Source organism: Zosterops lateralis (genome assembly GCF_965231275.1).
Source record: "Zosterops lateralis genome assembly, chromosome: 2".
In the NCBI taxonomy this organism is placed as follows: domain Eukaryota; kingdom Metazoa; phylum Chordata; class Aves; order Passeriformes; family Zosteropidae; genus Zosterops; species Zosterops lateralis.
In genome coordinates this window covers 1,116,998-1,144,555 of record NC_139763.1, presented here as the reverse complement: position 1 = coordinate 1,144,555, position 27,558 = coordinate 1,116,998, and the positions used below count along the sequence as shown (strand labels likewise).

At 50.0% G+C, this 27,558-nt stretch overlaps 1 protein-coding gene across 1 annotated transcript; it reads left to right on the top strand.

Moving 5' to 3' along the window:
- Window positions 1-292: 292 nt before the first annotated feature.
- Window positions 293-26,589, top strand: LOC310905766 (trifunctional purine biosynthetic protein adenosine-3-like; the record flags this gene model as incomplete). The annotated part of the gene is made up of 21 exons (XM_083854459.1): window positions 293-437; window positions 1,163-1,258; window positions 3,151-3,325; window positions 4,738-4,849; window positions 5,301-5,360; window positions 6,616-6,741; window positions 7,782-7,866; window positions 8,658-8,743; window positions 9,163-9,331; window positions 11,806-12,037; window positions 12,165-12,259; window positions 12,945-13,054; window positions 14,964-15,162; window positions 15,961-16,212; window positions 17,354-17,503; window positions 18,826-19,032; window positions 19,786-19,926; window positions 21,224-21,354; window positions 22,856-22,997; window positions 24,473-24,588; window positions 26,335-26,589. The coding sequence occupies 21 exons, from the start codon at window positions 293-295 to the stop codon at window positions 26,587-26,589; spliced, it is 3,084 nt and encodes a 1,027-aa protein (XP_083710585.1).
- Between the last annotated feature and the right edge of the window lie 969 nt (window positions 26,590-27,558).

Sequence of the window (27,558 nt, the reverse complement as noted above, 5' to 3'; positions counted from 1 at the left end):
TGTGCAAAGGAGCTGATGAGACCTACTGGAAATGAGAATATTTCAAATCTGTGGGTGCTTAAGAGATGAAATCTTGACTCTGCTGGAACAAGTGGGGACAATTCCCAGTGGATTTATTGGCCGTGTATAAACCAGATGTGAATAATGTGTCCACTGCTGGCACAGCCACCGTGTCCCACAGCCTGGGAGCAGCTTTCTGACACACACACTGGGTTGATATCCCCGAAAACCTGCAGCAGTGAGACACAATTTCTCTGTTCTTGTTTCCTTGGCGAGGTCCCCCAGGGGTGCCATGGCTGAGCGGGTGCTGGTGATCGGCAGTGGAGGCAGAGAACACGCCCTGGCCTGGAAGTTGGCCCAGTCCTCACACATCAAACACGTCTTTGTGGCTCCAGGAAATGCAGGGACAGCTGACAACGGCAAAATCTCCAATTCAGGTAAAAAGGGGGAAATAAAATCCATGTCCAAGCCATCAGCACTGCAGCAACTGAGAAAAACCCGCTGGGGAGGTACCAGGTGCTGTTACTGGTGCCACAAATGACTGAAGGCACAGATTTCTTTTTTATTTTGTGTTTTTGTTTCTAAATTTCAGAGCTCCCTCCTAAAACACGCCGCTCTATTGATTTGTAGCCTTGCTGCTTATCTAGTGAGGATTATATGAGACTGTATTTCTACACCTCGTCTCTTCCACTTTGGTGCTTGAATTCAGTGACCAATTCCAGTGAAACTTAGCCCAGGAACAAAGTTTTTAATTCTGAGCAGAAACCTCTCTGTGTCTGTCCAGTGGAATTCAGCTGCATCATCCAATGCTTTGAGTAAATTTTTACTCAGCTGTTGAAATTGAGTTTCTTTCCAAATGTTAAGTTTTGTTTTTCAGAGTTGCTATTGTTGTGATAATCAGTTTTTATAAATATATTTTGATTACACATGGCAAATAAAATCGATTTAATCAGTTGGCAGATGTGTATTAGAAACAGTAGTGCAAACTGGAGCTGTTCCCAGTTCCTTTCTGGACTCTCCCATTCTTACATTGATATTTCACTCTGCCCTTCAAGGGCTGTTTCATGATTTTAATGACACTTTTATGGGGAAGGAAAAAAGACATTCTCATCTCCTGTCTCTTATTTTGGCTTTACAGTTTAAATAATTTTTTCTTTTTCAGCTGTATTAGTGAGCAATCACACTATTGTTACCCAGTTCTGCAAAGATCATAACATTGGCCTTGTGTTAGTTGGCCCAGAAGCTCTCTTGGCTGCTGGTAAGTTCAGAAAATAATTAAATAAACCTAAGTTGAGAGAATAAATATAGAAATTATATGATAATATCATAATATAATAACTATATTATATTACATCATATTATAATAATAGAATGAATAAATATAGAAGTGATATGACAATAATATAATATAATTATGATTTTATTAATCATTCTCTAATTAATAGTTCTATACTTTATAATTAATTTAATTAATTAAAATTAAAACTATTATAAGATTCATTAATTATTTTATAATTTATTATATTTATTAATGCATTTATGATGAATCTTAACTATGATAATTATTATATTATATTATATTAATGAACATAACATAATAATATAATGCTATACTATACTATAATAATATATAATATATCATAATATAATAATATAATAATATTATAATATAGTAATATAATTGGGTTGACAGAAAAAATCAGCACCTTGAATTCTGCTTTAAAATGGGGTGAGGGGGTAACTGTGAGAGTGGTGAGTAACGGACTAAAGAGCCTTAAAACAACAGGCTGAGAAGGGTCAGGGGATACTCAGAACCTCATTTGGATGGTGAATGAATCACCAGAGACAAAGGGAAGTGTCACAAAGGGATGGTGGCAATTCACTTTGTCCCACAGTGTCCCCAGAGAGCCCCTTGGTGTGTTCCTGTGGCTCACAATGTCCCCAAAGAGCCCCTGGGTGTTCCTGTGGCTCAGGGTGTCCCCAAAGAGCCCCTTGGTGTCCCTGTGGCTTACAGTGTCCCCAAAGAGCCCCTTGGTGTGTTCCTGTGGCTCACGGTGTCCCCAAGGAGCCCCATGGTGTGTCCCTGTGCTGTTCCTGTGGCTCACGGTGTCCCCAAAGAGCCCCTGGGTGTTTCTGTGGCTCAGGGTGTCCCCAAAGGGCCCCTTGGTGTGTTCCTGTGCTGTCCCTGTGGCTCATGGTGTCCCCAAAGAGCCCCTTGGTGTGTCCCTGTTCCTCAGGGTGTCCCCAAAGAGTCCCTGTGCTGTTCCTGTGGCTCACAGTGTCCCCAAAGAGCCCTTTGGTGTGTTCCTGTGTCTCAGGGTGTCCCCAAAGAGCTTCTTGGTGTGTTCCTGTGCTTTTCCTGTGGCTCAGGGTGTCCCCAAAGAGCCCCTTGATGTCCCTGTGGCTTACAGTGTCCCCAAAGAGCCCCTTGGTGTCCCTGTGGCTTACAGTGTCCCCAAAGAGCCCCTTGGCGTTCCTGTGTCTCAGGGTGTCCCCAAAGAGCCCTTTGGTGTGTTCCTGTGTCTCAGGGTGTCCCCAAAGAGCCCTTTGGTGTGTTCCTGTGTCTCAGGGTGTCCCCAAAGAGCTTCTTGGTGTGTTCCTGTGCTTTTCCTGTGGCTCAGGGTGTCCCCAAAGAGCCCCTTGATGTCCCTGTGGCTTACAGTGTCCCCAAAGAGCCCCTTGGCGTTCCTGTGTCTCAGGGTGTCCCCAAAGAGCCCTTTGGTGTGTTCCTGTGTCTCAGGGTGTCCCCAAAGAGCCCCTTGGTGTCCCTGTGGCTCATGGTGTCCCCAAAGAGCCCCTGGGTGTTCCTGTGGCTCAGGGTGTCCCCAAAGAGCCCCTGGGTGTTCCTGTGGCTCAGGGTGTCCCCAAAGAGCCCCTGGGTGTCCCTGTGGCTCAGGGTGTCCCCAAAGAGCCCCTTGGTGTCCCTGTGGCTCACGGTGTCCCCAAGGAGCCCCATGGTGTGTCCCTGTGCTGTTCCTGTGGCTCACGGTGTCCCTAAAGAGCCTCTTGGTGGCTCACAGTGTCCCCAAAGAGCCCTTGGTGTGTCCCTGTGCTGTTCCTGTGGCTCAGGGTGTCCCCAAAGAGCCCCTTGGTGTGTCCCTGTTCCTCAGGGTGTCCCCAAAGAGCCCTTGGTGTGTCCCTGTGTCTCAGGCATCGCCGATGACCTGCGGGCAGCAGGACTCTGCTGTTTTGGCCCCTGTGCCCAGGCAGCCCGTGTGGCCTCCCACAGCAGCTCCAGCAGAGCCTTCCTGCAGCGGCACGGGCTCCCCACGGCGCGCTGGAGAGCCTTCAGCAGCCCCCAGGAGGCCTGCAGGTTCATCACCAGGTGAGTGCTGACACTGGGCTCCTCCTGAGCCTTCACTGAGGCCTTGGGAAACTCTGGTTCTTCTCCAGCAGCTGCTGAATTAGTGGGCTCTGTAGTTAGAGACAGGTGGTGAAGGGGCAGGTGTGGAGCTGCTGGAGCCCCTCTGGAGCCAGGCTGGGAGAGCTGGGGGTGCTCACCTGGAGAGGAGAAGCTCCAGGGAGAGCTCAGAGCACCTCAAGGGGCTCCAGGAGAGCTGCAGAGGGACTGGGGACAAGGGATGGAGGGACAGGACACAGGGAATGGCTTCAGAGTAGGATTTGATGGGATCTTGGGCAGGAATTGTTTCCTGGGAGGGTGGGGAGAGGCTGGGATGGAATTCCCAGATTTGCTGTGGCTGCCCCTGGATCCCTGGCAGTGCCCAAGGCCAGGTTGGACATTGGGGACAGTGGGAGGTGTCCCTGCCATGGCAGGGGTGGGATGGGATGAGATTTAAGGTCACTCTAACTCAACCCTTTTGTGATTCCATCATTCTGTGAACTGCAGCAGGTTCTGTTCTCCTGTCCCAGCTCTTCTTTTCCATCTGCTCCTTCAGGATGCTCAATAAGCCAAAAAAACTGTAATGGAGAAAAAAAAAAAATTCAATGAATCTTTCTGTTAGTTCAGGGCTAAGAATCATTTCTACCCAGACAGGTACCAGCAAAACGCTCTCTGAGGATGATTTGGAAGGTTCTGGTCAAATATCCATAATTAAAGGAGAACAGACTCATTTCTTTGCCCGTGGATTGTGTTCCCAGACTTTTGTCCCTGCTGGCAAATGCTCCATGTGGGATAAACTCATGGTCATAAACCCCATATATAATATGGGTTTTATTTATATTCATAAAACCCTCCATGTGGGTTTGTTGGGGTTTTTTTAATAAAACCAACATTTTCACGGGTTTTTCTCTGTAAGAACACCCAGTTCATGCTGCTGCCACATGGAGATGAGGCCAACACCTTCTCTGTCAGCAAGTGCAAGGCTCCAAAGGGAAAACTGTCCCAGGTGTGCACAGGGAGATGGGGAGTCTGGTGGGAGCCTGTGGTATGAACTGGGGTGAGGTTTAACCCAACAGAAATCACAGTGTGGAAAGGAGAGTCAGGAGTTCTTTCAGGAAACAGGAAATTCGTGTGCAGAATCAGCTCTTGAAAAAAACCATTTTATTTGGCTGTTCACAAGCCAGAGGGTGACTGGGTAAAGTCAAAAGAAATTAATTAACAAGGCGACGCTTTGTTCTTTTTTAACTTCATGGCTTTACTTTGCGTTTCAGACTAAGTGGGGAAATTCTGGAGGCACAGTGGGACTGTGTGGGGGGCACTGAGGACTAAAGTGATGATTTCCCTGCATTCCCTGGATGCAGAAGGGATGTGTGACCCCCCCTCTGCTTCCCTCAAAGCACAGACTTCCCTGCGCGGGTGGTGCGGGCACGGCGTCCGGCGGCCAGGACAGAAGTGACCATTGCAGCCAGCAAGGAGGAGGCCTGCAGGGCTGTCCAGGAGATCATGCAGGTGGATAAATCCTTAATTAGCCCCTGCCACTCCAAGTTCTTGGAGTTCTGTACTCTGGGAGTTTGTAATTCCAGCTGCAGGAGGCAAGTGTTTTTGGGAGGAATTTGTTCATTCGACTCGAGAGTTTTCCTGGGTCTCCTCAGGTTGCTCCTGTGTGCCCCAGGCAGGGCTGGGAGCTTTTGTGACTGAATTTCTGTCCCAGCCTTGAGTCCCACTTCCCTGCCCCTCCAAATTATAATTTTTCCTTGTCTCCCAGGCCTGATAAGGAGTATTTTGGTGTTGCCTCCTTCTGTCCAAATTAAATTCCATTTGCTTTCCCCACTGGCATTCAAGCAAGCTGGCACTTTTCATATACATTGAGGTTTTTTTGTTAAAAGAAAATGAGGAGAGGATTTAGGCAGTGGATTCATGTCTGCTCACTGGAGATCTGTTTTGTTTTGTTCTTTTACAGGACAGGATGTTTGGAGACATGGTTGTTATCGAGGAACTGCTTCAAGGGGAAGAACTTTCTGTATGTGATTGATGGGGTGATGTTGTGCTTTTGCTCTTTGGCATTATTGCTGTGCTTCTGCATAAACACCCAAGTGAATTGTTTCAAATTTCCTTTTTTTTTTTTGTTTTGTTTTGTTTTGTTTTGTTTTTTGGTTTGGTTGTTGTTTTTTGTTTGTTTGTTTTTTTGGTTTTTTGGTGTGTGTTTTTTGTTTGTTGGTTTGGTTTTTGTTTTGTTTTATTTGCACTTTGAGAAATGTCAATCTAATGCATATATAGAACATGCAATCCAAGCCCTATATCATGCTAACCAATGCATGTTATCAATAGATTTTTTTTTCTACATTAACAATAATATTGCATTTATAGTGGTTATTTTAGGGGGAAATGTTTTGGGGTTTTTTCCCCTAAAGTGACCCAAAACATGTTTTTATGGACTTTGCCTTGGGAATTCTTGTTACATCTGTAACTCTGTGCTAATATTTAGTGCCCCTTTTAGGCTATTCCCATGCCAGAGGACAGGAATGTGTCCATTGTGCCTCAAAATCTGAGTCATCAAAAGGAGATTGTAATGACAGCCACCATTTCTCTTGGTAATTTAGACATGAGAAAGAAACAATGAATCCTCCAAGTCAATGGGCCAAGGCCAGGCTGGACATTGGGGCTTGGAGCAGCCTGGGACAGTGGGAGGTGTCCCTGCCATGGCAGGGGTGGGATGGGATGAGATTTAAGGTTTCTCCAACCCATTTTTTTGGTGATTCCATCATTCTGTGAACTGCAGCAGGTTGATCTTTCTGTTCTCCTGTCCCAGCTCTTCTTTTCCATCTGTTCCTTCAGGATGCTCAATAAGCCAAAAAATTTTAATGGAGAAAAATACTTCAATGAATCTTTCTGTTAGTTCAGGGCTAAAGAATCATTTCTACCCAGACAGATCCCAGCAAAATGCTCTCTGAGGATGATTTGGAAGGTTCTGGTCAAATATCCATAACTAAAGGAGAACAGACTCATTTCTTTGCCTGTGAGTTGTGTTCCCAGGCTCCTTATCCCTGCTGGTAAATGCTCCATGTGGGAGCTTCATGAAGGTGTCCCTGCCCACGGCAGGGGTGGCACTGATGGGCTTTGATGTCCTTTGCAGTTTGGGCTTCTGCAATTTCTACATTTTCCATCAGAGCTGAGCCTCAGCCTGTGCCCGGCACTGCTGTCCCTCGGGCCAGGCTCTTGTGGCTGTTGTGGCTGTTGTCTCTGTTGTCACCCTGTGCCCGTGTGTGTCCCTGCAGTGCTCCTGTTTCACTGACGGTGTCACCGTGGTCTCCATGCCCCCAGCTCAGCCCCACAAGCGGCTGCAGGACGGGGACCGGGGTCCCACCACGGCAGGGATGGGATCCTACTGCCCTGTGCCTCAGGTACAGCCCCTGCTCCCCATCCCGGGCTCTCCTCAGCCTTTATTGTTGTTCTTTGGGGTTTAATTCTCTGCAGTAGCTTCTCTAACTCTTCCATTATTCCTAAACTTTTTGTTTCTCTGCTGCCATTAGCGTCATTTAGTCAGAAATCTCTGCAGAGTTCCCTGTGTGCCTGGGATCTTTGTGCCCTGAACATAACCTGGGGTTCCTTGTGGGTTTTTACAGCTCTGCTCCAAATGTGCTGCTCCAACACATTGTCAGTGTGAGTTCCTCCAAGGACAGGAACACTCTGACTGTGTTCAGCCCAAGCTGCCAGTCCCAGACCTCCTTCAGGAGCACCCAAATCACCTTGGGAGGGAGAGGAGTGAGATTTCCACCCTTCAGACAGCAGCAGCCCAAGGGGAGGAGCAGAGCTTGGGGTGGGACAGCAGCAAAGATCTCAGGGATGTCCTCAGCCCAGTCCTTCCAGCAAGGCCTGCAGAGGCCACTGATGGCCTTAGGAAGGCTGAGCTGGAACAGAGACTGGACAGAGCTGGAAAATAAAGCAGATATTTATTAAAAGGCCTTTAAGGTACACCCTGGTCAGGACAAGAGTCTGGCCAGGGCTACACCCAAGGTGGACCCAAAATGGACACAAAATGGACACAAAATGGACCCAAACTGGGCACAAAATGGTCACAAAATGGACACAAAATAGACACCAGGTCAGGAGGTCTCACACTGTGATAAGTTTTGGACCATTTGCACCTTGGGGTTGAATTGTCCAATTCCAGCTCAGGTTATGAAGTTTCATCCTCCTTGTTCTCTCCCCTCAACCCTCTGTTGTTTATGATTTTTTTGGGGCCTGAAAACTTGTCCCAGTTGTCCTTGGTGTGCAGCAGGAAAAGGATTTGTTTTGTGTCCCTGCTGTGTGCAGAGCTGAGTGACACTGACTGTGAGCTCAGAGCTGCACCCCTGGCCACCACAGAACCTGAAATACATCAGAGCTAAAACTTCAGGCATCATCATCATCACTGCCTCAGTGGCTTTAATTTGGTTGTCAGGTTCCAGAAGCTCTTCTAGAGCAAATCAGGGATATCCTCCAGCACATTGTGGACAGCTTGAGACAAGAAGGAGCAGCCTATGTAGGTGAGTGAGCACCTGAAGACCAAGGTAAGCTCCTACCCAAGTCTCTTCCATTGTCACAGGCTGTTTCTGAATCCCAGATCGTATTTGTTTAAATAAAAAAACAAACCACAGCAGCAGCTCATTTTTCATGCAGTGTGAAGCTGTGAACTCATTTACTTCATGGCTCTTTGTTTGGGAGAGAACTTTGGCCTTTTCTCCTTAAAACACCATGATTTTACTAAAAAAAATCAGATTTATTTGCAGTTCAGGGCACACATATACTCCAGTCCTGCTGTACTGCTCACTCCTACACACAACAATGTCCATTTTCACCAGATCTTCATCCAGAGGCTGTTTTGGAAAAGGCAAGTGGTGCCCACTGGTGTCACTGCCAAGGGCTGGAGAGATCTCAGACCTCTGAAGAGTTGGCCCTCCCACCTACATCTTCAGTTTCTGCTTTTTGGGGCCTTTTTTGCAATGCCTGAGTAAGGGTGGAGTGGGAGTTGAGTAAGAATCGAGTAGGAGTTGAGTAAGGATGGAGCTGGGTGCATGGAGCCAGAGAACTTTTGCTTTGTGGGGTTTAAAATGTGGTGCCCTGTCCCTCAGGTGGCTGCTTGTCACTTTTACAGATATTTGGGAATTATTATGACTTGCATCTGAGTGCTTGCAGAGCTCTTGCTCCTAATGCCTTCTGATTTGCAGAAATGAACCCCGCACTCCAAAATGCTCTTTGTCATTTAAAGGAGTTCTTGAAAGAAAGGAAAGAAAGAAATGTTGAAGTTCATTTTTTTGGCTGTGCTCTTTGTGTCCAGGTGTGCTGCAAGCAGGTTTGATGCTGACCAAAGAGGGGGTGAAGATTTTAAACTTTAAATGCCAGTTTGGGGATCCCGAGTGTCAGGTGAGTGGAACACACTGGAAAATCAAAGATGCTCCATTCTTTTACCTCTTACTGTTGTAGTTTATTTCTAGGGAAAGATCTGGATGTGGACATCTTAGACAATGTCTGAGGTCACTTAAAAGTTTGGCTTGTCAGCCCCTGTGAATTATTAATTCATTCAGATTAACTAGTTTTGTTAGATTTTGTTTTTCTGGATAGAAGCATAACGGGAGGGGCCTAAATTCATGTTCCTTCTCTATAAGCTCACACCTTGTGTTTCTAAATTTATGTCTGGTGCCAAAAGATGCTGCAAATTAAATACTCACCCAGAGTCTCCAAATCTACTGGCTTGGCTCATACAGGTTTTATTCCATCAACTGATTTTTCCCTAAGGTGAATTTCAGCAAGGTAACAAAATAAAAATTAACTTCCACTTGCAGGTAATTCTCCCTCTGCTTGAAAATGATTTTTATGAAGTGATCCAAGCAGCAATAGATGGCAAACTCTGCAGCTGCATGCCAGCCTGGTCAGAGAACAGAAGTGCTGTGTGTGTGGTCATGGCCAGCCCAGGGTACCCTGGAGACTCTGACAAAGGCATGGAGGTTACAGGTAACTCTGGGAGGTCGTTAATTCTTTAATTACAGCCTAGTCCTGCAGTGGGTTTGGATTTACTGCTGCTCCCAGAGGTAAATGGACTCAGCCAAGGGACAAGGGTATTCATGTAAATATTCTATATCCATATATTAGATATAAATATTCAATATGCATATAGATATTAGAGATAGGTATTCAATATTCAGTTAGATATTCAATATTCAGGTGGGTATTCAATATTCAAGTAAATATTCTATATCCATATATTAGATATAAATATTCAATATGCATATAGATATTAGAGATAGGCATTCAATATTCATGCAGATATTCAATATTCATGTAGATATTCTATATACATATACTAGATATAGATATTCAATAGGCATATAAATATCAGAGATATGTATTCAATATTGATGTAAGTATTCAATATTCATATAGGTATTCTATATACATATTTATAGATATTCAATATTAATTTGGATATTAGATATAGGTATGTAATATCCATATAGATATTAAAGAGATATTCAATATTAATATAGATATTTGATATAGATGTTCAATATCTGCACAGGTAGCCAATATCTATAGATATGATAGATATAGATTTTAATGTTAATTTGGATATTTGATATCGATATTCAGTCTTCTAATATAGATATTAGAAACAAATATTCAATATCCATATAGATACTCAACACAGATATTCAGGATTCACACTGAATCCCATGTTTTTAGATGATGCTCCATGGGGTGCCCAGGGTAGGATTGTTGGGGTGTCCTGTGCAGGGCCACGGGTTGGACTGGATGATCCCTGTGTGTCCTTCCAGCTCGGGATATTCTGTGATGCTCTGATTTTCATGGCTTGACAAACTTTTTTATTTTGGAGTATTCCTTACAACAGGGTGTAAAGGGGTTGGATTTCCATTGCAGCCAGGGAGAAGAATCTCTTGAGCCTGTAGCAAGGAGAAAACTGTTTGGTTCTCGTTTTCCCAGGTGGTGGCAGCAGTTCCTCCTCTTCCCTTATCCTTCCCTCAAATCAGGAATCCAAAAAAACTCCAAACCTTGAACAGTTTTGCTTCCCTGTGTCAGAGCAGCCCCCTGTGAGTGTTTGTGGAGCACCAGTCCCGGTGTTGTAGGGAATTGTGTGGAGTGGGCAGGATGGAATGGCAGGGGAGTGCTGAGGTAACATCAGCATTGATGGTTCAATGTCAGGGAGAGGGGAGAATCCAGGCAGGAAATGGCTGTGGATTGTGATTCCCTGCAGGAAAGCCCTGCACAAATTATCCCTGCACAGTTCCCAGAGAGAGAACAGCTTTCCTGGCAAAGGGCAGGGATATGTCTTGTGGTGGATCCTGTATTTCTGTTCCTGTGGGATTTCTTTCTTTACATTTGGGGTGCCCCAGACGTGGAGCTCAAGGAGAGAGCCCAGAGGAGGCTCCAGGATGAGCAGAGGGATGGAGCAGCTCTGCTGGGAGGAAAGGCTGGCACAGCTGGGATTGTTCAGCCTGGACAGGAGAAGCTTTGGGCTGAGCTCAGGGTGGCCTTGCAGGGCCTGAAGGAGCCCCAGGAAACCTGGAGAGAGACAATTCCCAAGGGCCGCAGGGACAGGACACAGGGAATGGCTTCACACTGAGAAATGACAAGTTTAGGTGGGATATTGGGAAAAAATCCTTCCCTGGGAGGGTGAGGAGAGGCTGGGATGGAATTCCCAGATTTGCTGTGGCTGCCCCTGGATCCCTGGCAGTGCCCAAGGCCAGGCTGGACACTGGGGCTTGGAGCAGCCTGGGACAGTGGGAAGGTGTCCTGGATGGGCTTTGAGGTCCCTCCCAGCCCAAACCAGTGTGGAATTCCCTGATGCTTTACTGGATGGCTCAGAAGAGGATTCCTGGGGACAGTGCACTGGGATGTCTTTCATTGATGATGCTGTTTCTCAGAAAAGAAGCAAAGGTGAAAAATTCTTTGTTCTCCCTTTACTGAATAAATGACTTCAGTCTTCAGTGTTTTGTCCACAGAAGATAATGGATCTGGGGAAAGGTCTGGAAAACACATCCAGGGAGCAGCAGGGGGCTCAGCCTGGAGAAAAGGAGCTCAGGGGAGACCTCATTGCCCTACGCATCTCCCTGACAGGAGGGGGCAGTGAGGGGGGTCAGGGTCTGCTGCTGTGTCCCAGCGGAAAGGAGGAGAGGAAATGGCCTCAAATTGCACCAAGGGAGGCTCAGGGTGGAGATTGGGCAAGGAAATTTCCCTGGCAGAGTGGTCAGGCCTTGGGATGAGCTGCCCAGGGAGGTTTGGAGTCACTGTCTGGGGGAGTGTTCAGGAGGAGGCTGGAGGTGGCCCTTGGGGACAGGCTTTGGGCTGATGCTGGTGCTGCTGGGGTGGCACTGCCTGATCCTCAGGGGCTCTTCCCACCTTGATTCTGAGATTTGAGTCACCAGAGAATACAATTCCAAACCCTCAGAGAATTCCCTTTGTTTCTGCAGGGATCCTGCAAGCCCAGGAGTTGGGGCTGCAGGTGTTCCATGGGGGCACAGCGCTGAAGGACGGCAGGGTGGTGACAAGTGGTGGCAGAGTCCTGTCCATCACTGCAGTCAGGCAGGACCTGATGGAAGCCGTGAGAGAAGCCAACAGAGGTGTGGCCACCATCCACTTCCAGGGGGCCACCTTCAGGAGGGACATTGGCCTCCGGGGTCTGCAGCTGCTCCAGCAGCCCCTGTACGTGAGCATAGGCCATGAGCCCAGCCCAGATGTTCCTTCCTGCCTCTCACAGCTGGCCCATCTCTGCTGGGCCCTGCAGAAAAAGGGTCACTGCTGCTGCCAGCACGTCCTTCCCTCCCCACAGGGCGCTGGTGTACAAGGACAGGCATGTAGGAGCTGGGACCAGGGACATTTGGAGCCATCTGCCACAAACATTAGCTCTGAGAGGCACCAGGGCAGGTAGGAGTGTGCAGAACCTGGGAATTCCCTCAGTGAATTGGTTCTGTTTTCCCTGGAGGGGATGGGCAATGCACTCGTGGCATTGAAACTGAGCTTGGGAAACTGGGCTGGGATCAGCACAAAGAAAGAAAATTATTTTATTGTCACTCCGCTTATGATTAATTAACAAATTCCTGCCTTGCTGTGGAGGTGATTGTGCTTCTTAGAGGTGCAGAATGGAGAGGAATATAATGGAAACAGATAAATCAATAATAGTAATAGAAACCCTGGAGAAAAGGAGGCTCAGGGGGGACCTTGTGGCTCTGCACAAGTCCCTGCCAGGAGGGGACAGCCGGGGGGGTCGGGCTCTGCTCCCAGGGAACAGGGACAGGAGGAGAGGGAACGGCCTCAGGCTGGGCCAGGGGAGGCTCAGCTTGGCCAGCAGCAGGAATTTCCCCATGGAAAGGGGGCTCAGGCCTTGGCAGGGGCTGTCCAGGGAGCTTTGGAGTGCCCATCCCTGGAGGTGTCACCTGGAGGTGGCACTCAGAGCTCTGCCCTGGGGACAAGGTGGGCACAGCTGGGATGTTCTGAGAGGGCTTTTCCAGCCTCAGGGATTCTGTGATAATTTGCATTTCTTTTCTTGGTGAGAGTTTTGAGTGGTTTTATTTCCCATAAACGCAATCCATGCCGTGTTTGTACCTGGCAGGAGGTCGCTCAGACGGAGGAGGCTTTGCTGCTTTCTTTGACCTGAAGGCATCTGGTTATGATGATCCCATCCTGGTGTCCCAGACCAAGGGCCTTGGACCCAAACTGCAGGTAACTGGCAGCAAAGCTGATGTCACCTGCCAGGGCTGTTCCAGTGCCAGTCCCACCCTCTGCACCCTCCTGAGCTCTACAAACACCCCTGAGTCCACCTGAACTTTGTAAATGGTTATTTGTGCAGGGCCTGGGCATTCTTCATTGAAGGTGAGGATATTTTGTGGTGAAATGATAATAACCCAAAATTTAGCTGAAAATTTGAGGCACTAAAAGCCAGAATTTCTGCTATAAACTGGAGGGTTCATTGTCTTGGAGGAGGAGCACAGGGAGTTGTTGAAATAAGAACTGGCAGATTCAGCCTCATAAATTGTGTATGGAAAGGGAGAAGCAGGTACCTCTGTCAGAGGATGGAGGAAATAAACATTAAAGAAGCCAAGAAATAAAGAATTTTAATTAGCTAAGAACACAGAAGATAAGCTGAGTTAGGAATGTATTTATGTAGTGAATTGGGGTAAATTGAGCCAAGGATATATTTATGCATTGAATCAGGATAAGTTGACCTGGGGATTTATTTATATATTAAATCAGAAGGTTTTCAGCCATCAGCAGAGTGCAGATCTGAAGCTCCTTTCACTGTCAAGCACAACAATGTCCCTTGTTTCAAATGGTTTCTGCCTTTAATGCCAGGATAACAAACAGCAGGAGACTGAGCAGAATCATCCCAAAGGTCCTTTGAAGTCTCACATCCTCTGACACCTCTGAGCATAAAAAGGGATTGTGCTGGCTCTAGTGAGGCTTTGTTCCAACTGCTTGGCACAAGGACATTCCCAGCTGTGTCTTCACAGTCTGTTCCCAAGGTTCTTCCTTGGCCAAGGAAAGGTTGGCTGGAGTGTTCCTGTGGGAGCAGTGGGAGGGAGGTGTTGTCATGCAGCAAAGGCTGTGGGAGGCCTGTTTCCATAGCACTCCTAAATCCATCCTAAATCCAGGGAAATCAGTCAGGAATCCAAGCCCAGACTTTGTTTGGGTGCTGCTCCCTCACCATTTGGGATCCAGGGGTGTTTATCCACGTTTTCCCCTTGCCCATCCCTCTGTCCTGGGCTTTTCTGCACAGGTGGAACTGTGTCAGTTAAAGGTACCTCCTTTTATTCACTGATGATCTTGAAGGTCTTCTGCACCCTCAGTAATTCTCTGATTTTATAATTCTGTGTTCCCTGTGTCACCTTTGTCCCATGGGAGCCCTGTGAGCTGGGCAGGAGCAACGAAACCTGACCAAGATTTTGTGACTTGTGAAATGCAGACACTGTGAGGATTTCTTCTAAAACAAAACAACAGCTTCCTTGAGGGAACTCTGTGCTTTATCAAAGACCTTCCAGGGCCTGAAGGGGCTCCAGGAGAGCTGCAGAGGGACTGTGGACAAGGCCTGCAGGGACAGGACACAAGGAATGGCTTCCCAGTGCCAGAGGGCAGGGCTGGATGGGATCTTGGGCAGGAATTGTTCCCTGGCAGGGTGGGCAGGCCCTGGCACAGGGTGCCCAGATTTGCTGTGGCTGCCCCTGGATCCCTGGCAGTGCCCAAGGCCAGGTTGGACATTGGGGACAGTGGAAGGTGTCCCTGCCATGGAAGGGGATGGGATTTGGATGGGCTTTGAGGTCCCTCCCAACCCAAATCATTCCATGATTCAATGATAATATTCCAAAAATCAAGCAAACAAACAAAAAAACCTCTCTAAATGACAATTTCTAGGCAGCTATGGCTGGAATTCAAACTAATATTAGAAAAAAAGCAAATTAGATTTTTCTTTTTTTGTTTGCAAGAAAATGAGCTGTTTTCTCTTGATTTCAACCAGATAATGCACCAGGTCCTGTCCTCCATGTAGTGATTCCTTTCAGAGAAAAGCAGGTTTCTGCTGATTTCACTGATTAATAATTGAGCTTTGCCTGTTTCTTGTTCCCACCCTGTTTTGCAGGTTGCCCAGATCTGTAAAAGACTGGACACCATCGGGCAGGACCTGGTGGCCCTGTGTGTCAATGACCTCCTGGCCCAGGGGGCTGAGCCCCTCTTCTTCCTCAGCCATCTGACCTGTGGCAAACTCGATGCTGAAGTGCTGGAAACAATCAAAGAAGGAATAGCTGAGGCTTGCAGGAGTGCAGGCTGTGCTTTCCTGGGTAAGGACCCTCCTCTCCTGGGAGATTTGAGGGGTCTGAGGTTGAATTTGTCACCAGAGAAATGGACTTGGGAGACAGAATGTGGCCCTGGAATTGTTGGTTTCTGTTTGGTGGAAAAACCAGCTGAGGATTTGTGCTTCAAGTCTTCCTTATCTGTGAAACGGGTCAGCACAGAAAGATGGGGTTTAGTATTTGTGCACTTGGATCCTTGTTCTTCCTTCTCTATCCCTGAACAAAGGAGAACAGAACTGGAAGGCTCACGTTCCTCAGTGTTAATGTTTCCATCCCCTCTCCCATACTCAGGGAGGTGCCATGTGAGTACCAGAAATAATAATGACAAAAACACTTCTTCTTTCATGAAGATTTGGTTTGTTGGAGTCCTGAGGTGAAATAACAAACCAAGAAGGATTTCAAAAACATGTCTGAAAGTTCTTAGGCTGTGTGTCCCTGGATGTGCTGCTGACCTTAAGAGATGCCATAGATTGAAAATGGTGTTACAATAATGGCTTTGAGATGAGGGAGGGCAGGCTGGATGGGATATTGGGCAGGAATTGTTCCCTGGGAGTGTGGGGAGGGGCTGGAATGGAATTCCCAGAGAAGCTGTAGGACACTTGGCAGTGCCCAAGGCCAGGTCGGACATTGGGGTTGGAGCAGCCTGGGACAGTGGGAGGTGTCCCTGCCATGGCAGGGGTGGCACTGGGTGGGCTTTAAGCTCCCTCCCAACCCAAATCCTTGTGGGATTCTGCGAGTCTCAAATGAACACAAGCAGGAGGCTCTGACCCCTCTCTCCCCCGGCAGGTGAGGAGGTGACAGAAGTGGCGGCTCCGTGTCCCCCCGGGCACTGTGACCTGGCCGGGTTCGTGGTGGGCGCGGTGGAGCGGGGCCAGCGCCTGCCAGGGCTGCAGCGAGCCCAGGACGGGGACGCGCTCCTGGGGCTGGGCTGCCCCGGCATCCCCGGCCCTGCCTTCGGCATCGTGCGCAGGATCCTCCTGACATCCTCCCTGCACTGCTCCTCGCCAGCGCCGGGCAGCTGCGGGCACAGCACCCTGGGTGTGCCATCCTTCTTTCTTCTTCCCAGGGCATTGCCAGGGCCAGGGCTGGGTGTGCCATCCTCCTTCTTCCCAGGGCACTGCCAGGGCCAGGGCTGGGTGTGCCATCCTTCTTTCTTCTTCCCAGGGCATTGCCAGGGTCAGGGCTGGGTGTGCCATCCTCCTCCTTCCTGGGGCATTGCCAGGGTCAGGTCTGGGTTGTGCCATCCTCCTTCTTCCTGGGGCATTGCCAGGGTCAGGTCTGGGTTGTGCCATCCTCCTTCTTCTTCCCGGGGCATTGCCAGGGCCAGGTCTGGGTGTGCCATCCTTCTTTCTTATTCCCAGGGCACTGCCAGGGTCAGGGCTGGGTGTGCCATCCTTCTTTCTTCTTCCCAGGGCATTGCCAGGGTCAGGTCTGGGTTGTGCCATCCTCCTTCTTCCCAGGGCACTGCCTGGGCCAGGTCTGGGTTGTGCCATCCTTCTTTTTCCCGGGGCATTGCCAGGGCCAGGTCTGGGTTGTGCCATCCTTCTTTTTTCCCAGGGCATTGCCAGGGCCAGGTGCTGCCCAGGGCTGTTCCTACCCATCCCTGGGTTAATCAAGAGGTTGGGCTGGTGTCCACTGCTCTGCAAGGGTGGGCAGCACTTCTGCCTCCTTGCCAAGGCCTTCCACAAGGACCAGGAAAGGAATCTGTTCAGGGGAGCATTCCCAAAAACACTCCACGACCTTTGAAACAAATTCAGTGAATTCAGCCTGGCGAATGGAAGGCTCTGGCAAACCTCAGAGCCACTTCCAGTGCCCAAAGGGGCTCCAGGAGAGCTGCAGAGGGACTGGGGACAGGGCATGGAGGGACAGGACACAGGGGGAATGAGTACAAACTGAAAGAGGTGAAATTTAGGCTGGATCTTGGGAGGAATTGTTCCCTGGCAGGGTGGGCAGGCCCTGGCACAGGGTGCCCAGAGCAGCTGTGGCTGCCCCTGGATCCCTGGCAGTGCCCAAGGCCAGGTTGGACATTGGGGACAGTGGGAGGTGTCCCTGCCATGGCAGGGGTGGCACTGGATGGGCTTTGAGGTTCCTCCCAACCCAACTCAGTCTGGGAGGTTTTGATTCTAAACCTCTCACGAGGTTTTAAACAGAAGGACTGAGCTGATGCTGTTGTTTGCAGGAGATGTTTTGCTGACCCCAGGGAAAATGTTCAGCCCAGCTCTGCTGCCCGTCCTTCGCTCAGGGCACGTGAAGGGCTTTGCCCCCACAGCTCAGGGGCTCCTGGGGGGCATCTCCAGGGTCCTGCCCGAGCACGTCAATGCTGTCCTGGGTAAGTACCAGAGACTGAGGGAGCTGGGGTTGTTTATCCTGGAGAAAAAGAGACTCAGAGGTGACCTCATCACTCTCTACAACTCCCTGAAAGGTGGCTGTGCTCAGGTGGGGGTTGGTCTCTCTCCAGGCAGCACTGACAGAAGGAGAGGACACAGCCTCAGGCTGCACCAAGGGAAATACAGGCTGGATAGCAGAAAAAGTTTTTTACAGAAAGGGTAATAAAGTATTGGAATGGTCTACCTGGGGAGGTGGTGGAATCACCATCCTTGGATGTGTTTAAAGCAGACTGGATGTGCCAGGGTTTAGTTGAGGTGTTGGGGCTGGGTTGGACTCGATGATCTTGAGGTCTCTTCCAACCCAGTGATTCTGTGAATGTTCCTGTGGGACAAAACTCAGGCACAGCACAGCCTTGACCTTCCAGCTTCAGCTGTGGAATCCTCAGAGATGTCCCTGCAGAGGGGAACGGGCCCGAGTGGGTGCCAAAACCATTCCTATTCCAAGGGATGAGCCCCACTCTTTGCTGGAGAAGAGAAACTCCAGAGGAGATTAAGGGCAAAATTTGGACTCTAGGACAAAAAGGTGGTGGAGAGGATTGTGTGTTCCTCAGGACACCTCTCCAAACAACACATCTTCACCAAATACTGAGGTTTAGTGGGAGAATAAATTTGCAGCATTTGCTACACAGACAGACATTTAATGCACTTTTTTGGTAGCATCTCTACAACATCTGACAGCTGTGAGTGAGGCAGAACTTTGTCTGATGGAGCTAAAATTGGGAGCTAAAGAATTAAAAAGTTAAAAAAAGTAAACCATGTTCATGTGAGTCTAGAAACACAGTGGGGATGGGGAGGAGGAAAGAAAGGTGTCTGTGTGTTGGGTTTCTCTAAAATGAAATTGGAAAGGAAAGAAAGAAATTTCCAAGGCCAGGTTGGACACTGGGGTTTGGAGCAGCCTGGGATAGTGGAAGGTGTCCCTGCCATGGCAGGGGATGGATTGAGATGGGATTTAAGGTCCCTTCAGGTTGGGCATCAGCAGGAATTTCCCCATGGAAAAGGGGCTCAGGCCTTGGCAGGGGCTGCCCAGGGAGCTTTGGAGTGCCCATCCCTGGAGGTGTCACCTGGAGGTGGCACTCAGAGCTCTGGGCTGGGGACAGGGTGGGCACAGCTGGGATATTCGGGAGGGCTTTTCCAGCCTCAGGGATTCTGTGACAAGAATTGATCTCTACCAGCTCTTGTGACACATCACTGGCACTGCAGATAGTAAATAATAAACAAAAGCAAACATTTGTGCTGCCCACACACAAATTTCAATCTTTTCCAGATGCTCTCAGCTGGAAGATCCCTGAAATCTTTTGCTGGCTCTACAAGGAGGGGAATCTCTCTGCAGAGGAGATGGCTCAGACCTTCCCCTGTGGGATTGGGGCTGTCTTGGTGGTGCAGAAGGAGCTGGCCCAGCATGTTCTCCAGGACATCCAGAGGCAACAGGAGGCCTGGCTGATTGGGAAGGTGGTTGCTCCTTGTCACACAGGTGAGCAGGTGTCCTCATGGGACTGAAGACACTCCCTGTTCCAAAGTTTGTGTAATTCACAGCACTTTCCTGTTGTTTCACTGAGATAGAGGCTACTGGACAGCTCCACATCTACATTTCAGCATTAAATAAATGAGAAATGAGCTCTTGTTTCAGAGTGGCAGCACCTGGATAACCTCTTCCCCTCCCTGAGGCTTCAGGAAATCCCTGTGCCGATTGTTCCAAAAATCAGTGGATATTTTACCACACTCATGGTTATCAGTTCCCCTCCTATCCATCCCTTCCCAGCTCACACAGATCCATGTAAAGGTTGAGGACAGGCCACAGCTTTGTGCAGTCATGTGTGGTAATGGTCAGTCTGAATCCTTGTCTGTCACAGACTGACATCCAGCAGGACAGGAACCAAAATCCCTCTGGAAACCTAACAGTTTGGGCAGCCAAAATGTCACCTCAGCTCCGTCAGCATCATTTTTAGTGTCCTTTTGGAACATGAGAGGTATAAAAGATGGGACTAATCCTGGAGAAAGCCACGCCTGGGCCTTTGTGAACAACTCTGTGAGCAGGCAACACCAGAGACCAGCTCAGCTCCTGAGATCTGGGCTGTTCAAGCACTGAATCCCTTTGGAGCTCTATCTGTGCCAGCATAAATTCATTGCTGATAGAATTTCTTGTCATTGAAACATTATTAATAAATTCCACAAAGTCACTTTAGGAGGAAAGGTAAAATCTGACACTTTCCTGGTGTGTTTGGAGCAGGTTCTCGCATTGAAGTGGAGAATCTTGCAGAGGCCCTGCAGCTGAGCAGCCCCCAGCAGCTGAATGACAGCACTGCCCAGAGCCAGCCCCAGCCCAAGAAGAGAAAGGTGAAGGTGGCTGTTCTTGTCTCTGGAGCAGGTGAGCTGTCACTTGTCCTGGCACAGAGAATGCCCTTACACATTCTGGAGAGCCTGGTTCAGGTGTGTCCACCTGGCCTTTCCTTCACTGGAATCTCCAGACCCTTCAAACTCCAGGGTTCCACTTTGACTGCAAGTCAAGGAGTTGTGTTGCACTGCTTAAAAACTGAGCTCTGTCAGTGCCCCCACCCTCAGTGCTGTTTGTGGATGTCTTGGTTTGGAAAGACAGGTGTCTGCCAGGGAAAGCTGGAGCTTCCCTTGGAATGGAGAATGTAAACCTCATCCCTCTGAATTATTATAATTTTGCAATTAAGGGCCTTCAGGCAAAGATTTGGGAATAGGAATAACAGCTCTTTACTAGGAATATTAAAAACTACAAATGTAGTAAAGCAAGCAAACAAGCAATCAAAAAAATCCTAGAAACACTGACAGAGTCAGAATACAGCCTGACCCCCTGTTGCTCAGGGTGTTGGTGTCAGCCCAGCCCAGCCCTCCTGCAGTGCCAGATGTGGTTCTGTGGGAGCAGAGATGACCCTGTACAAGGGTCCAGTGGTGCTGAGCTGGGTCTGGTTTCCCTCTGGGAATCCAGTGCAAACAGGCTGTGCTGCTGTTCTGAATGCCAGGTTTGATCCAGGTGGGAATGCTGGGCTCCTCCCCCTGGGTGGAGCATCTCCCCATGGGCTGATGGAATTGTATCAGCCCTGCAGTGAGCCTGGATGGCCCATGGACAGCAGAGATCCCCTGGAGGGAGGATGGGACAGGGATAAAGAAGGGATAAAGAACATGGTCCCACCTGGTTTAACAGAAGGCACTCGCCCCCTCCCCCCAGAAAAAAACCCTCTGTCGAAATAGGAAACAAAATAAAGATGCTTGACTCCAGTCAGGAGGCAGTAGAAATCATCAGGCTTTATTTACAATTCATTCAGCCCTTTTATAACATGCTGCACAAAAAGGCACCTTATTGGCCCATAGGACTGACACCTCTCCTATTGGGCAAGTAACAGAAATAGCAAACAACACCTGTTGTTATGGGAAAGGAATAATGTTTACACAAGGTTGTTTTGGGAAAATGAAAACTGTTGAAAAGTTTCCCTTGAGAAGAGCGAGCTCCTCTCAAGCTCAGAAAATATGGAGTCCACATCCCTCTTCAACTGGTTTCAACAGACTGGGACTAGAATCCATGCTTTTGGTTATATATTGCAACCTGAGAGAGTGGACATGCAGATCTGTGTCAGAGCAGCAGCTGTGGGGCTGTGGGTGCTCAGGTGTCCCCTCACTCTTTCTCTCTCCCCCTGGAGGCAGGGCCCTGCCTGCCCTCATCAGCTCCTCACGGGAGCCGGGCAGCTGTGCCCAGCTGGTGCTGCTCATCTCCAACAGACCTGGGGTGCCGGAGCTGCGCAGCGCTGCTCGCGCCGGGATCCCCACCAGGGTAAGGACATCCCCTTCTGCTTTTCATGCCCTGAGCTTCTGGGTGGTCAGGAAATGTTCACTGAGCACTGAGGTGATTTCACTTCAGCGTGAGGCTTTCCCCGTGGATGGAGCACAGGGAGTCCTCACTGGGCTCTGGGAGCTTTTCCCAGCTCGGCAGTGAGTGCTACAGCCCAGGGAAAGGGTTTTAATGGGTGATTTGGGTCTGGGATTGCAGCCAGTGAGGCTCAAGGTTTGGCTGAAATCAAACTTCAGACTCTGCAAAGCACAGAAATGTGTTGTCTCATGAGCTTATCCCTCCTTAGAATCACAGGATCCCAGAATGGTTTGGGTTGGGAGGGACCTTAAAGCCCCACCCAGTGCCACCCCTGCCATAGCAGGGACACCTCCCACTGTCCCCAATGTCCAACCTGGCCTTGGGCACTGCCAGGGATCCAGGGGCAGCCACAGCAAATCTGGGCACCCTGTGCCAGGGCCTGCCCACCCTGCCAGGGAACAATTCCTGCCCAAGATCCCATCCAGCCCTGCCCTCTGGCACTGGGAAGCCATTCCCTATGTCCTGTCCCTGCAGGCCTTGTCCCCAGTCCCTCTGCAGCTCTCCTGGAGCCCCTTTAGGCCCTGCCAGGGGCTCTGAGCTCTCCCTGGAGCTTCTCCTCTCCAGGATAAAAACCTGTGTCTCACATTGTGCCCATCCTTTTCAGTGGCACCATTCAAGTTTTCTCCTGCCTGTGAGCCACAAAACAGCTCTTTGGGACAGGAATTTGCTCTGGTTTGTTTCACAAAAACCCCTGGCAAGGACCATCAGCATTGTCTGAGAACATTCCATGACCTGGGATGTCAAAAGCAGGAACTCCCTCATCTGACACCATGTGGGTTTGAGCAGCTGTTTTTCCAGCTGTGCACAGATAGAAATAAGCTCTGCTAGAGTCCCTGCAGGAAAGGGTTCAGTACTTTCTTCAACTCCTAAGCTGGATTTATGTGACATTTTTCTTGCTCATCTCTAAAAAAAAAAAAAAAAAAAAAAAAAAAAAAAAAAAAAAGTGATATCAAAATTCACTGACAGTTTCTCAGGCAAGAGCACAAGGTTTTGTGAGCCCCTTGTTTGAAGGTCCTCAGGAGAGTCAGGAATCAGCACTCACCTGGGGGGCTGAAAATGGGAGGTGGAGTAGAAATAAAGGACCTCCTCCTACCCTTGCCCAGAGGGTAATTGACTCCACCACCTCCCTGGGCAATCATTCCAGTGCCTGATCACTCTTAAAAGGGAAAAATTGCTTCTAATCTCCAATCTGAACCTCTCCTGGTGCAATTTAGGGCCATTTCCTCTCCCTGTTTCACTTGGGACATGGCAGAAAAGACTGTCCCCACCTCACTGCACCCTCCTTTCAAATCAAGGAGTGTCCTGGAATTAATTCAGTTTGTTCCTCTTTGTTGCCCAAGCAGCTTCTCTCAATCCCACCAAGCTGTTTCCTTGATGTGGCTTTTGTTGTGTTTCCCTGCACCAGGTGATTGATCACAAATTGTACGGGAGCCGCTCGGAATTCGACAGCACCATTGACCGAGTCCTGGAGGAATTCTCTGTGGAGCTGATCTGTCTGTCAGGATTCATGAGAGTTCTGTCCGGCCCTTTCCTCCAAAAATGGAAAGGTAAGAAATGAAATGCAAATGAGAAACCAAAGCAGGGCTGGTTGGTCTCACCAGGATTCCATTATCAGAGTTCCTTGTCCTTTGATTAAATCCCTGCTGGCACTGCTGATATTCCAGTAGGGAGAAGTCCCTGGCAACAGGACTGTGGTGGGATTCTGTTCCCTTCCCTCTGGCAGTGGGACTGTGTTGGGATTCTGCTTCCCTTCCCTCTGGCAGTGGGACTGTGTTGGGATTCTGCTTCCCTTCCCTCTGGCAGTGGGACTGGGTTGGGATTCTGCTTCCCTTCCCTCTGGCAGTGGGATTGGGTTGGGATTCTGCTTCCCTTCCCTCTGGCAGTGGGATTGGGTTGGGATTCTGCTTCCCTTCCCTCTGGCAGTGGGACTGGGTTGGGATTCTGCTTCCCTTCCCTCTGGCAGTGGGACTGTGGTGGGATTCTGCTTCCCTTCCCTCTGGCAGTGGGACTGTGAAAAATGTGGTTCACTTTTTGTTAAAATTTTAAAAATTTAATAATAATAAAAATAAGACAATAAGAGGCATAAGAAAGCAGAATTACAGACATCTGGGTGCCTGGTGCTTCCACCCAAGGCACAGCTTGCTAACAAAAGATCTTTCCTTTAAATACCAGCGGTTATTGCATATTCATAAATTTCATACAGTGATTTAAACATTCCTTTTGACTTTAGATGTTTCTGCTTAATTACATATTTTCTCCCCCACCATTCTTTCTTGCACATAAATTTTTTGTGGCTCCACAAAGTCGCAAATCTTTTGATAACAAAGGCAATAAATTCTTTTTGGAGTCCTTGATGTCCTTGCTTGTCTCTGTTCAGATAGGATCATGTAAAGAATTTCTTAACTGTCTTTCTCATTTCTTGAGCTGGTTCAGATGTCACTAGAAAGCATCTTACATCACAGAGTTTCTATTTTAATATTATGCTATAGCCTAAAAAAATACTTTTCACACTATTATTAAAATATATATATTATTATGGCATAAGTTTCTAACATAACACACACAGTATTCATTTTGATATTTGCAAAAAGCCAATCATATAATATTTATAATGGGACAGTGGTGGGATTCTGGCTGAGGATTGCCAGAGGAGCCCCTTGTGCTGCCCCAGCAGTGAGAGAGGGGTAAAATGGGGGCATGGGGTGGGTCTGTGCCTTCCCCAGGGGAGGAGTTTGAGCCCATCCTTTGCCAGGGAGCTGTGCTGAACTCACCCCCTGCAGTTCCCACTTGGAGAAATGGAAAAAAAACACTGATTTATCCATTCCCAGGAGGGATTTCTCCCTCCTGTTGTGCCCTGCACACCCTGACACAGCTCCGTGTGTGCCCCAAGTGAGGGAAGGGTGAGCAGTGAGTTAGTTCCAGCTCCAGGGTTTCGACTGATGATCACACCTCATTTTATTTTTAAGGAAATTCAGTTTAAATTATCTTTTTTTTTTTTTTTTCCTCTGACACTCATGCCCAGGGAAAATTTTGAGTGCTTCTCCATCATTTTTTCCACTCATCAAGGATGGAAATGCCCATCAAGAGCCCCTGGAAAGTGAATTCAAAGTCGCAGGCTGCACTGTGCATTTCGTCCTGGTGAGTGGCCTCAGAATTGGGAAGTTAGGAAAATTTGAAAGTTAGGAATTTGGGTTTTTTTCTTTTCTTTCTGGGGGCAGAAACAGGCCAAGGTAACAGGAACGTGTGGGGACCTTGGGACTGTTACCAGTAAAAATCAGGACAATTTGGTATTGCTTGAAGCTCTGTCCTCTTCTCTTGCATTTTGGTGTGGGTTTTTTTCCATTTCTCCTCCTCTCAGAATGTGCCAGTGGTGCCTTGAGAGGCTCCCTGGATCTTGAGAGGCTGGACAGAGTTAAAGGAATAAAGTAGGGATTTATTAAAAGGCCTTCAAAAGGGCAATACAAGAGCCTGGCCAGGGCTACCCCCAAGATGGACAGTGGGTCATGAGTTTTTACACTTTTTATAAGTTTTGGGTTATTTATTTATTTATATTGGGGTTAATTGTCCAATTCCAGCTTCAGGTTATGAAGTCCCATCCTCTCAGTTTGCTCTCCTCAATTTGCTGTTTGCACTTTCTGGGCCTGAAGCTGCAATGGTGCCCTTGGTTCTGGGGCTGGAAAAGGATTGTTCTGTCTGAGCTGTGAGGAGACCCAGCTAACACTTTATATGAAGTTCAGAGTCACACACTAAGGCAGTAGAGAATCTGGAAAATAGGAAAGATGAAATTTAAGACATCAGCAGTGCAAGTCTCCTCCCGCTGCACTCCTGAGGCGCCAGCGCCCTCCCCTCAGGGCTGTGTCCCCCTCAGGGCAGCGTCCCCTCATGGCGCCCGTCCCCCTCAGGGCTGCGTCTGCTCAGGGCGATGTCCCCCCCTCAGGGTGGCTGGTCCCCCTCAGGGTGGCTGGTCCCCCTCAGGGCTGTGTCCCCCTCAGGGCTGTATCCCCCTCAGGGCAGCGTCCCCTCCTCAGGGCTGCGTCCCTTCACGGCGCCCGTCTCCCTCAGGGCGCTGGACCCTCAGGGTGGCGTCTCCCTCAGGGCGCGTGTTCCCTCAGGGCGGCGGTGCCCTCAGGGTGGCATCCCCCTCAGGGCTGCCGTCCCCTCAGGACACCGTCCCCTCAGGGCGGTGTCCCCCTCAGGGCTGTGTCCCCCTCAGGGCGGCGTCCCTTCCCCTCAGGGCGGTGTCCCCTCATGGCGGCGTTCCCTCAGGGCGGTGTCCCCCTCACGGCGCCCGTCCCCTCAGGGCTCCGTCCCCTCAGGGTGGCGTCCCCCTCAGGGCAGCGTCCCCTCATGGCGCCCGTCCCCCTCAGGGCTGCGTCCGCTCAGGGCGATGTCCCCCCCTCAGGGCTGTGTCCCATCAGGGCGGTGTCCCCCTCAGGGCGCCCGTCCCACTCAGGACGCGCGTCCCCCTCATGGCGCCGTCCCCCTCAGGGCGGTGTCCCTCTCAAGGGCGCCCGTCCCCTCAGGGCAGCGTCCCCTCATGGCGCCGTGCCCCTCAGGGCTGCGTCCCCCTCAGGGCTGCGTCCCCCTCAGGGCTGCGTCCCCCTCAGGGCTGTGTCCCCCTCAGGGTGCCCGTCCCCTCCTCAGGGCTGTGTCCCCCTCAGGGCAACATCCCCTCCTCAGGGTGCCCATCCCACTCAGGGCGCCGGTGCCCTCAGGGCTGCGTCCTCCTCAGGGCTGCGTCCCCCTCATGGCGACGTCCCCTCAGGGCGGTGTCCCCTCAGGGCGCCCGTCGTCCCCTCACGGCCCCAGCCCTGTCCTCCATCCACACCCCCAGCCCGTTCCCCAGGTGCTGCCCGGCCCCTGCCGAGCTCTCTGTGCCCGCAGGAGGAGCCGAGTGCCGGGGCCGCCATCCGCCGGGAGCCGCTGCCCGGGGACACGGAGGCGTCGCTGGAGGAGCGGCTGCGGGAGGCCGAGCTCCGCGCCTTCCCCCCGGCCCTGCAGCTCGTGGCCAGTGGGGCCGTGTGGCTCGGAGCCCATGGAAGAACCTGCTGGAGGAGGGAGAGCCAAAGGCTGAGCCCACAGGAGGAGCAGGGACATGGAGTGTCCTCCGCGGAGCCTCAGGAACGCGAGGGGTTGTGAGCAGATCCTTGAGGGGCTCTGCTCCTGTCCCCTCCTCTTCCTTTCTCCTCCGTGTGCTTCTCTTGGATGTCTCAGTATCCCAAATTTCCGTTCCCAGCCTTTTCCCTGAGCTCACAGCTTTCGTTACACCCCCTTGGAAAATCCATGGTGGGGGCCAGGCTGGCTCTTCAGGTTTGGAATTCCTTTTTAAACCTGTTTTTAAACCTGTAAAGGAGAAAATGTGTTACGTGGACGGTGCTCGAGCTGTAAAACTGATCTGGTGCCTCCAAGGGGAATTCATCCTTCCAAGGGATCCGTTTCAGTGGCAGAACAGCAGGAGCTTCCCAGAGTAACCCCAGACAGGATCTGCTGCTGCACGAGTGGGACAACAACGTCATGGAGCTGCTGGAGCCAGTCCAGAGGAGCCACAGAGCTGCTGCAGGGCTGGAGCCCCTCTGGAGCCAGGCTGGGAGAGCTGGGGGTGCTCACCTGGAGAGGAGAAGCTCCAGGGAGAGCTCAGAGCCCCTGGCAGGGCCTAAAGGGGCTCCAGGAGAGCTGCAGAGGGAATGGGGACAAGGGATGGAGGGACAGGACACAGGGAATGGCTTCAGAGTAGGATTTGATGGGATCTGGGGCAGGAATTGTTCCCTGGCAGGGTGGGCAGGCCCTGGCACAGGGTGCCCAGATTTGCTGTGGCTGCCCCTGGATCCCTGGCAGTGCCCAAGGCCAGGCTGGACATTGGGGACAGTGGGAGGTGTCCCTGCCATGGCAGGGGTGGCACTGGGTGAGATATAAGGTCCCTCCAACCCAAACCATGTGTGAGTCTGTGAAATCCCATTTCACATCAGCCTCACACGGCAAAATCTCAGAGTCTGGATGAAGGTGCCTGTAATGGAGATGGATACTCGATTTGGGACAGATCTCCCTCTGTGGTCTGTCTGGCAGTGATCCAACTGCTCTGATCAATAATGTGATATTGATTCCCTGCAC